A 12,492-nucleotide genomic window follows, 5' to 3' on the forward strand; every position below is an offset into this window, starting at 1 on the left:
AACTAGGTTCCCATTAGCCTTCTTAATCACTTCGGCATGCGGCTGGCTATTAATCAGCACACCTTTTCTGTGAGATAACTTTCCAGTCACCTTTCCCAAGTCTTGTTGTTGTTGTGACCCAAATGCAGGACCTGGCACTTAGCCCTGTTGAGTGTCATTTGAGTGGATGCAGCCCATTTACTCAGTCTATCCAGATCTGAATCTGGTTTGCAAGGTTTGCCTGCTCTCAAGCAGATCAACACTTCTGCCTGACTCGGTATCAACTGAAAACATACTGAGGGTGCACTCAAACTCCTCAACCAGATCACCGATAAAAATGTTGAACAAAATAGGCCTTAAGACAGAGCCCTGGGGAATACCACTTGTGACCAGTCACCAAGTGGATAGAACACTATTCACTATGACTCTTTAGCCTCAATATTCATCCAGTTCTTCACCCAGCAAATCATACACCTGTCCAAGCCATGGGTAGCCCGTCTCTCCAGTAGAGCTCTGTGGGAAATTAAGTGTCAAATTAACAGAGCATTAAATTAAAATACATGTGACAGAAAGCAGGAAAAGCAATAACTACATTTTTTGACTGAAGGATGCTAAGTCAAATCAAAATTCTTTTGCAAGACTTTATTTTTAGAAATGATTGAAAAGAATTAAGGTCTTTTACAACCTCAGTGATTCACTCATTCTAAAATAACATAACCAGGAGAAGTTATTTTAATTCTGTTAACTGGCAAAGAACTCTTTTGCTGCTTACCAGTTCTTGCCCTTGGGTTCTACACAGTAACCTACAAAATACTGAGTGTTAATAGAGTCCTGCTCTGTACAGATTTCCCTTCTCCTTCTTCCTGTCTCATCTGCTCAGAGTAAGACACACGTGTATACAAATGATGGAATTAGTGTAAGAAGAATGGGAAGCTGGAAAAAAACAAAGGTAGCTAGGGAATCTTCAGACCTTCATGTGTTGGTAAGCACTGTGTTAAACTTAATAATCTTACAGAATCTCATTTTGGATTTTGTTTTGGATTTAGCCCCCAAACTGCCTTTTCAAAATTGATTTAGAACATCACTGAAAATCAATAGCATACTGTTTTTGAGAACATGATTCACTGTATATCTTTGCGTCTATAGCCTCGTGATCAATATGTTAAAGTTGTGCCCAATTTATCTTTCACCTGAAGAGCACTTCATCTGTTATCAGTTTGTTTTGCCCGTCATGTATTGTACAAAAAAAAAAACAAAAAAACAAAAAAACACAGAAATAAAAAAATCACCTTCCTCCATATTGTTTGCACTCTGCCTGTGGTAAACAATCATGTCAGTATTTGTTGCAGTATTTTGCTAAAGACACCATTTTTTTTATTTCATATGGTTATAATGTCTATGAAGACTTTCAAAGTGCTAGGGTTGTAAATTACAGGCAATGCACAGTCTTCACATATTTTGACAGAAGAACTTGCACAACAGATTTGAAAAGGATTTTGGCATATCAAAGGCAAGACATTGTACATAGGTGTGATGGAGCAGCTCTTGCCTGACATGGCATCATTCCTTTGTAATCTCTATGTCTGATTATGATTCTTGGAAGAGCCATCACAACATAATTTGTCTTTTATTTACTGAATGTTGGACCATAACAATGTACCATCCCTCTGTTATCCGTACATACAGACATGGGACAATCAGGCCTCCCTTGGCCATAGCCAGAGCTCCTGTAACATGGCTAATTGACAAAGGTATGATTATGTGCTATGAGGGAAAGAGGAAGGAGTAGTACAAAACTGAATCATAGCCCCCAAAAACAACAGAAAAAGATTTGAATCGTGGAAAATTACTGACAAAAATGAATAATCTCATGATCCTATCAAAGGCAATCTTAAATGAGATGAGCAGCAGCTCAATACTGGAGGAAAAGATTATCAAACACCCAGCTGTGTTTAGAAGTCTCTCCCACTCCTGAATTTAACTAAGCCATTGTATTTGATTATAGTAAATTCTGTTGAACAATTGTGTTAAATTGTCTGATGATTGAGTGCTACTAAGAATCATACAAACTATTCTCATGACTTACCATAAAAGTATTAATAAAAACTAAATTGCTGTTAAATCAGACTTGTGTAAAAATCTGTTCCTGACAATAAGATTTACAGTAATTTCAGACTAACCAGCACTTCCATAGGTGAAAGAGTAGTGGTTGGTCTCAAACAAGAATATTACATATATGCATAAATATACACATTAACAACTAAGCAAACTGGTATGAAACATAACTATCTTGCATTGTCCAGTAGCATAATAAAAAAAGAAACCCAAATACTAATTCCATCTCTTTTAGTAAGTCTGAAATATGAAAGTCTGCAAGTTTGTAGTAGTAACTCAAGTAACCAAAGCTTCATTTCTTGTTAGTTGTACAGGAACCAAACAAAAACTGCTACTTTTCATGAGACTTGGGATGCCTTAACCAGGCTATGGATTAGATTATGGATACAAATTATTTTCCATACCAATTAAACTGACTTACTGTAAGCATATAATGAACATTTATAGCATCAAAGAAAGCAAAACAGGAAACTAAACAATGAAGAATGATTAGGCTACAGATTTAAATAAAAGAGAATTTTGAATAACCTATTTTAACTCAAGATATCTTAATGCATTTTTTTGTTCTTTGAACTCAAAATTCCATAGGCACATAATAAGGCACATATGTGATTCTGCATATGTAAATTTCTTTTAAAATGGAAAACTGAACTTATATTAAAGTCGAACTATTAGGCAACTAATTAAGATTTATCTCAGCAATCAATGAACAAATTACAAGACAAAAGTACTCTAACAGTTCAAGACGTGTAGCATAGTTACCATAAGAATTTCTGAAAGCAGATATATGGAATTACAAAACTGGACAGAAGCAGATATTACTGCTTAAATAAATTTGAAAGATTAAGCACAGTGTCTTTAGGAAGTATAAAAAACAGAACCATTGATGCTTAAAGTCTTTTCAGAAGAAGAAAAAGATCAACAGATAAGTCAACATCAGAAACAACAATTTCCAAATAAGAGTTCTAATTAACTCATTGGTATAAGTTGCTTACTTTATTACCATAATTGATTATTTGTGTTGTTAATCTAATGATTAAGTCACAAACAATTTCTTCATTTTTTATCTCTACTTTTACTTCAAAGAAAATTCTATAAATGTTGAGAAAGCAAACAAACAGCAGAAAAAACAAATTTGGGCTAAACCAACCCTACAGATGCCATCATTTAATATCTATCATTTAACAAAATCAATGGTTGAAGCTTTTTCAATAATTCAAAAACATTACAAAGAAATTTAGAAAAAAGTTAATAAAATATCAGACCATTTTTCCTGTTCTTCTATATTAGCAGAAAGAAGTAATATTTCTGTTCACATAGTTATACTGATCTTTAAGTGTATGCTTACAGAAGACCATAACAAAAATTAGCAATGTCAAAGAAACAGAGGTAGGCATAGAAAACAGTTGGGTCTGAATTTAAGACATCCACAAAATGTTTTTCCATCATAAGAAGTGTGAGAACAACCTTTTACTATATTTCAGGTTTGAGGAGCAATATCTACAAAAATCTGCTGAAGAACTATAAATGCATCATTTTATTAGGGCCATGAGGATGATCAATGGGCTAGAGTATCTCTCAAAGGCAAGCTGAAAGAGCTGGGCTTGTTCAGCTTGGAGAAGAGAAGGCTTCAGCAGGACCTCATTTCAGTACTTAAAGAGAGCTTATCAACAGAAGGGAAATCAACAGTTTACATGGGTAGATAGTAATAGAAAAGGGGAAACGGCTGTAAACTAAAAGAGGGTTATTTAGATTAGATGCCAGAGGGAAATTTTTTACTTATAGTATGGTGAGAATTAATCCAGGATAGAAAACTTCATTTTAATCATTGACTTAGGTGGGAAGTTTTTGCTACTAGTACCTATGTGTCTTCAGAAAAAGGAAGCCAATTATCAAATATGTCTATACTCTTCTTGTGTTCAATTTCTCCATCGTGACAAGAAAGCCAGTTGACATCCCTGGCTTGTAATACATAGTTTTAATATATTTAACCCCTAGAGTAAAGGTCAGTTTTGTACAGTGAATACCATTTTTTTTTTCCTTTTATGCATGATTAAATGGTAATTAAGTTTTAATGAAAAGCATTAGACTGATTACAATTAACATAATCACTCTTGTCAGTTCGTGTCCTCATGCTCTGCATGCTGAGCTGAGTGGGCAAGACAAAGGCACTTTTAATAGCATTCAAATGTTTTGTGATCTTCAGCTATTTACATTTCTCCATTAAAAACATACGTAATTAGATATACAATCAACAGTAAGTAATTCATAGGTAATTATGTTCTGATCTATTTCATACTATACTTTCATTGAAAAGTTTTTTAGGCAGATGCTATAATAGCATTCTTGAACATATAGAATGAAAGTAACTAGAAGATTTGCAGTACTGTGAAACAAATTCTCAACCAAAGACTAGCAATTCAATGCTTTGTTTTTGAGCTGCTCATTTGACTTGATACTCTCATATGCATATCCCTCATATGATGCTGTAAGTGGATGTCTACTGACATAGATACTTATCCTAATTGCACAATCCAATACAGAATTTGCATGCATAAAAAATTCCAGATTCTTGAAGGTTCCTCAAGGCTGTGGAATTATTCATTTAAAGATAACTTTTTGGTTGGTAATTTAAGTTTAAATACAATATGCTCATTAATAAAAACATCACCCAAAAACCCATCACACAGTAACAAAGAGACTCGAAACTCAAGCAGTTACTGTCATAGAACTTGTAATTACACATCTACATTATCTGAAATCACCAGAAAAAAAAATTGAGCAACTGAAGATTATTCTGTGCATAATGTTAGGAACTACTAAAGTGAATTTTCATCATTCTTTGCAATTTTGTGATAAACAGAGATACAGTTGAACACATGATGAATACTAAAGCACACAAAGATCCTCACATATTCATAGATTAATCAGCTTGAATCCTTTACATATCAAGACTGCAGTGGCCCACTTATGGCCTCAAGGAGATTAAATAAATTAAGCTCCCATTTTTAGATGAAATATTTTAACGTTTACATTATATATTCCTTAAACCCTACTTTTCATTACTTACATTCAAAAAGTAAGTAGAACATTCTACTTGCCAAGCAGGGTGAACGGAACTTTAATACCATTTTCCCTTTACTTGAGATGAGACATTCAATTCTCCATCACTAATCCCAGTTAATTCCAGTAAGACATATGGTTCAATTGCTAGCAAAACCATAAGGACATCCATCAAGTATACTGAGACAAAATCAGTTGTTCACCCTTAAGTCCTTAAATCGTCTCATATTTACTAGAAGTATCACTGAAGGTCAAAGAATTTGATTTGGCAACATGTCAGCACAAAGTTTAAATATTTTCCTTCTTTCAAAATATACAAATAAAATTACACCTTTCCCTTTTTGCATAACGTAACATAAAATGTTTGCTAAGATGAGTAAAATGAGTAAGAAAAAAAAAAATCACATTTCATTTCCTCAAATAAAAAAACAAAACAACATGGAATAGTTTAAAGAAGTTAATTTTTACATATTGCAGCAGCATATTGTATTGCAAACAAATCTGAAGTTTTAGTGATATTTCTCTTCTAATTCACCCTGCATACTATTAACTAGGTATTTTAGGACTTTTTTAGGTGTCTATGGTTTGGGACACAACATTCAGAAAGTAAATAGGTATCATTTAAATTCATTTAAATTCCAGTAAGCTCCTGAAGTATATTTTCTTATTCAGAAATAATGACTGAAAGCTTACTTGTGTCCTTTACTTCCAAGTGACAGCACTTACAGGGATTTTAAATAAAGTGTCTTACCCTAATTAGAGTAATTAGAGTATCTAATTGGATAATACTGGGTATGGAATTTCAATATATACAAACAAATAAGAAAACTTACAGATACTAAACAAATATAATTTACCCTAGTTGTACTTTCTGCATAAGCATGTAGAATTAAAATAATATAATCTTTTTGCAAAGAGTGAGGAAGCTGTAAAATGAGAAAAAAAAAAAAAGTCAAGTGTATAAGGATAATACATACAAATGTAGTAAATAATTATTGATATTGAGATGCAAAAGTATTTACATACTTGAAAACTGGATGGAGAAGCCTGATTTGCTGATGAAGAAGTCACTGTCAAACTGTAATGTCAATGAGTTGAAAGTGCTGTGAATATCCTCTGGAAGAGCTGAGCCGCTCCATTCTTTAAGTAATATACTGCTCTCAATGGGCCCATCCCATACCTTCAAGATGTCATGAGCAACTTCAGTGTCAAAAACAATAAAATGCAGACTGCAAAGAAAAAGTAAAAACCCTGTACATTACTCATTAAATGCAAGTACATAAAACTCAAACCAATCATTCCCAAATTGTTCGTGGTTTAGAGATGCTGTTTCAAAACTGAAGAAGGCCTCTTTATCCTAGAATATTTTGTCCATTTTTTCCGGTTGAGTGAGCTGATTGAGAAAGATTTTCAAGAATGCTATGGTATTTGTCTGAATCTTTGTATTGACTTAAAATTCTGTGTATTCTTACATTAAAGAAATTTAATAGCTAAACATAAAAAACAGTTTTTGTGTGTTTTAAAAGGTTGCATGTTGATACTCCTTCATTGCATTTGTCATTAATTGGAAATTATTAATTTCTCATTTAAATGTAAATGAAAATTGCCTGTGATAGGCTGAACTATTATATGGCTTAATGAAATGGGATTATTAAAAATCAAAAAGTAAATACAGAAATATACTTTCCAGTAGATAACTTCTCATTTACTTCTAATGTTGTGGTGACTTAAGTTTAAAAGCAAATTATTTTCATTTAAAAGATCAGTTCAAACTATTGTCCATATAAAATGAATAATGAAACACCTTACTATCTGTGAACTTTCTGCACAAAATAAAACAGCTAATATTGTGAAGTAATATATCTCAGCTGTTTATCATTACTTATGTTAGTCTCAAAAATTGTTCTTAATTATAACAATTAGTATTATATTGATAATGTGTTAAATTTTTGTACAGTTTTGCATTCACAGCAACTTCCTGTTAGTAGTGGAAAAACTAACTTATTAAGCAGAACTTGACATTTCATAGCTGTTAGTGTTACTACAGCAAAACCAAGCTGAATCTTTAGATATTCTCATTCCTTCAATTCTGAGCAATTTAGCTATATATATATAACATTTTTTGTAAATGTATTGAACTCACAAAGAAAAACTGCTTTGAAAACTTACAATAGAATAGTAGAACCATAGAATCATTTGAGTTGGAATGGATCTTTAAAGGTCACGTAGTCCAAATCCTCTGCAGTGAAGAGGGACACTACAGCTAGATCAGGCTTCTCAGAACCCTGTCCAGCCTGACCTTGGATGTCTCCCAGGATGGGGCATCCACCACCTCTCTATGCAACTTTTTCCAATCCATGTTCCACTACCCTTATTCTAAAAATCTTTTTTTTTTTTTTTAATATCCAATATTTATCTCTGTTTTGTTAGTTTGAAACCGTTTTCCCTTGTCCTATTAGGACAGAACCTTCTAAAGAGTTTGTTTTCTTCTTTCTTATAGCCATCCTTTAAATATTGAAAGGTCACAAGTAAGAGCCTTCTCTTCTCCGAATTGAACAGATCCAACTCTCTCAGCCTGTCCACATAGAGAAGGTGTTCCAGACCTTGGATTATTTTTGTGGCCCTCATCTGGACATATTCCAGCTGGTCCACGTCTCTCCCATACTGAGGACTCCACATCTGGATGTAGTACTCCAGGAGAGAACTCATCAGCAGAATAGAGGGCTAGGATCACCTCCCTTGACCTGCTGACCACACTTCTTTTGATGCAGCCCAAGATACAGTTGACTTTCTGGACTGTAAGGGCACATTGATGACTTGTGTCCAGCTTCCCAGCCACTAGAATCCCCAGCTCCTTTTTGGTAAGGCAGTGCTCAATTCTTTCACCCCCTAATTCATACTGACAGTGGGCACTGCTGTGATCCAGGAGGAAGACCTTGTATTACCTCCTCCCTCCTGCCTAAGTTCTTAAATCTTTCCATTATCTTTCCATAAACTATTATGGAAATTAAACTGTTTTAACCGTTTTCTTGGTATGTTCATGCAGTTTTTAGTATTTACCTTTACTTTGTATGTTAGTCACCACTTGTGTTTCCCTCATTTTGAAGTAGTTTTTTTAATTTCTTCCCTTTTTCGTTATGCTGCCAGGTCTATATGAATAGGTCCTTATCTATTAAGCATTCTCTCAGTCTTGTTTCTTTTTTTAAGTCTCATTATTTTTGTTAAACTTGCTCATCTCAAGGTCTTCTGAGATATTTCTGGTCTTACTATTCAACAGATTATGGAAAAAAATATGATATATACTTCAAAATGTTGTATGTCTGAATAATGATATTATGGAATAGGGCAGGAATAAGAAACGAAAACCCTACAGAGTTGTTTAAAAAGCTCTACAGGGCTCATATTCTCTGATACTCTTGTTAATTGTAAAAATCTCATCAAATTTCATGTGAACTCCTAATAAATAATCAACAAGGACCAAAATGCTTGATGTCCAAGCATTCCTGGCAGAGACTCAGGCACTTTAGGATTGCTTGAGGTAATTTATTCAAGAAAGAAAGCTCTGAATAATTATATTCTATTCACAACAAATTATTGCATTGAATATGATAGTAAGATATTAAAAAAAGTGACATTACAATAACTTAAGGGAAGAATTTTGAAACCATAGATGACACTTTAGCTAGTTTGCTGTTATAAAAAAGCATAACAGTCTGGAATGGACTGCCCAGGGAGGTGGTGGAATCACCGACCCTGGGGGTGTTCAAGGAAAGACTGGATGTTGTGTTGAGGTTTAGTAGGAGCTATTGGGAATAGGTGAACGGTTGGACTGGGTGATCTTTTAGGTCTTTTCCAACCTTAGTGATTCTATGATTCTATGATTCTATAACAGCTCAGCCATACCAATGGTTTATACTCCATACTATTCAGATGAATTCACAGTTAAGAGTTAAATACCCAGGTATCCACAGTACAGTTTAGGCACTGATGTTCCCTGGAGAAATGGGTTCTCTTAAATGACACAATAACAAAGACTAATTTGATTAATGCAAAAAGCAGTTAACAAACAAACAAACAAACAAAATAATGAAAAAGATCATAAAAACAACTATAATTTACAAAATACTGAAATAAATAATAAATACTGAAATTAAGCATATACCTTATTGTCTTTCCTGGATCTGCTTCAAGTATCCAGGTGCAATGAAGATTATTGTCATATGGTGCTGGGTAACCTGGGGACAAAATGCGCCCCGATGTAGCAGCATGAATTCGACCACCACATTCAGCTACAAAATAAATAAGGATTGCATTATTATTATTATTTGAAGACCATAACATTTTGCATTTCCATCTTTTTTTTTTTTTTCTGTTCCACATTTCTGTGTCTTTTAAAAAGTAACAGGTAAAAACATCTCTGAAGTAGCATTATCCTGCATATAATAAACTAGGACGTACACAAGTTAAATTCCTCCTTTGTTGCAAAGCAATAAATCATACTTCTGTAATTAAGATGTTTTACAAGGAAAAGTACTTCAAAATGAAGATTACAAAATCACAATTTTAGGATCAGTAAGACAGCAGAAAGCATAAAGTTTGAAGGTCTCAGAAATGTCTCACCAAATATGTTTGTCTTTCCTAAATAACAGTGAATGCTGAAATACAGATTTTACACAGTTTCACTTTGTAATTAAAATCATTTTCTCCCTGTTCTAACGTCAAATTGCTTTCAGCTTAATGGTTTCAAGCTACTTCTTTGTAACTTTTGGTTTAATTATATCATAAAGCAGTTAGGTATTGCCTCGTATTTTACTCAGTTATTTGCAAATTCAAATGCCATATTCCCAACAAGTGAGAGAATAAATCAGAAAGCTATGATTTGAGAGTATGAAGAGTCTGTTTTTAACCATTTTTATTATCACAACTTTCTTAAATTTGTGGAGAGACCTATTGCAGTGCAAAATATCCAGAATGAAATGATGCTTACTTTGCTCGTTTAGAGCATTGTACCATTGCGTGCCTACTATAAAGTTGTGCCCTAATGAAACAGGAGCACCCTGTAACAGCAAGGTACTTTTGAAAGATAAATAATTAATGTCTTCCCAGTTAAGTAACGCCCCTAAAGTCCTACCTTACTTACCCTAAACAGAGATGCCTCACAAGTAGTGGCATTAAAAAACACTGCAGGGGAGAACAACTCAAGCATAGCTGTCTATGACAATGTAAGATGCAGACAATGAAACAAACAGTACAGTGGGACCAAATAACTTATCAGCAACAACTCCTAACAAATAGTAAGTCCAGTGCATGCCACTGAGTCACTGCTGACAACCAAATTGTTACAGGGCATTAAAATAAACTTAGAGGAAAAAAGGTGAGTAATTTACTTACCTATCCTGCTATTTTGAAGAGAACCACAGCAGAAAGCTACTCTAAAACATTTTATTTTTTTTTCAAATATAACTATTCTGTAAGGTTTCAAGTAATTTTAATTATGTAACCTCAGAATGTAATATTTGCCATGACAGCAATCTGCAAGTAATGGAATGATTGATACACTTCTTTACCAAATAACTTATTTGGAAGATAAACAAGTGAAATCAGAATTATTTAAACTCTATAGTTTGCCTGGAAAAAAAAAAAACAAAACAAAAAAACCCAAAAATGACAAAAAGCAAACAAACAAACAAACAAAAACACCAAAAAAAAAAACAAAAAAACAACACTTAGAAGCAAATGAAAAGCAAATTTTCTACAGCGATTCTGAACAGTAATGAGCATACAGTAAAATCGCCACATCAAAGAATATGCTGCATTATATAAAGAACTAAAACTAACAGAACTGAACATGCACTCAAAAAAAAATTATTTTTATTTTTTAAGAAAATGAAAATGAAAGCTAAATCAATACAGCAGTGTATCATCAATGATGAAAAGTTGTAGAATATGTTGACTATGTATATGGGTTGGAATGACTGTAAAGACAATGATGAATGTAAATGCTGCTGAAGCCAACAGTAAACAGCAAATGTTGATCTAAGATACAGAAAAAAAAAAAACTGATCTGCGCAAACATGGAAGTGTGCCTAAACAGGAGAGAGATCGTTCAAAGTTCATGACAACGTCACCAAAATGATGAAAAATAAGCCAGTCAAATAAAGGAAGAAAGAGAGTGAAGAGCGTGGCACAGAACTGAATAAAGAAATTACCACTTATATACACCTCAGTAAACAAAGAAATGAACAAACAAATGAATAAATAAGTAAATAGACTGAAATGACCTGCAGAAGCCTAGCTGAATTTCCAGGGATCTTCATGATGAATTTTTCTTCACACAGAACAGTAGGAAGACAGATAATGATTTAATGAATTTAATAGACTGGCATAGAAAGGCATTCTAAAAAGATTCACTTTTAGAAGACTTTCAGAGAGAATGGTCAGTATTTGATCTCCATCAATGTTGGTATAAAGCTAGATACTCAAGAGGTGAAAGATTTTTGAAAAAATTATTCCAAAATCTTTGCAACAATATGCCAAAAAGAAATCTAGGGATACAAGGTACAAAGTAGAGGTATAGTGAAAAAAAATGACACAGTAGCAATGATAAGTTTAATACATAAGCATAAAAATATAATGTTATCAAGAAAAGTGGAAATGAAGGTAAAGATATGGGATTGCAGAGAACACAGCATAAAAACTCTTGGCATAAAAAGAACACACACATCGGTCAAAAATATTTTGGAAAAGAGTTGTCAAAGATCTTCTACAAGAGGAAAGGTAAGAGCCTTCAAGAAGACTTCCTGTCTTCTTTTCCTAAGTCAGCTTGCAATACACAGAATTTGTTGTTGTTTTGTTTGGAAATATTGTAGGGTTGAGATTTCAACATCCCAAATATAGATTAGAAGACTAATCATCAATCTAAGGAAGGGGATTGGGTAGGCTTATGAATTTATTTGCTTAAAAAATTTGAAATTGATTCAAGTTCTTAGTTATTGGTAAAAATGAACACAAGAAAAGACTCCAGAAAATGAACTTAGAGCAATGATTTTATTTAAATTAAATGGGAAGATAGACAAAGGTAGGACAAATTAAGAACAGTCTCTTAAGGGCAAACACTGATGGAAAGAATGCCACTCAATTAAATTGAAAAGCTTGAGAACTTGAATGTGTAAGAAGCCTGGAAAGTCTATTAATTCAAATCTGAAAGTTATTTTGAACTGTCACACACACACACATATATAAACATGTATATATTAACAGTTCCAGAACCAAGTATGAAAAATAACATGTCTACTAAGAGTAGAAATGTTCTTGATGTTTTTTCTTTCTTTTTCT

General features: G+C 33.3%; 1 protein-coding gene across 1 annotated transcript in view; it reads right to left on the minus strand.

The window, feature by feature from the left end:
• Positions 1–12,492, minus strand: part of CSMD1 (CUB and Sushi multiple domains 1) — a 990,707-nt gene that overhangs the window by 155,389 nt on the left and 822,826 nt on the right. The window contains exons 25-26 of the mRNA XM_042877582.1: positions 9,320–9,446; positions 6,184–6,386 (exon numbers count right to left, since the gene is read on the minus strand). Coding sequence (XP_042733516.1) covers positions 6,184–6,386; positions 9,320–9,446 — 330 coding nt within the window. The remainder of the gene's footprint in view (positions 1–6,183; positions 6,387–9,319; positions 9,447–12,492) is intronic.

Source organism: Lagopus leucura, unplaced genomic scaffold, assembly GCF_019238085.1.
Source record: "Lagopus leucura isolate 7727_CA_CO unplaced genomic scaffold, USGS_WTPT01 Super-Scaffold_73, whole genome shotgun sequence".
Taxonomy (NCBI): domain Eukaryota; kingdom Metazoa; phylum Chordata; class Aves; order Galliformes; family Phasianidae; genus Lagopus; species Lagopus leucura.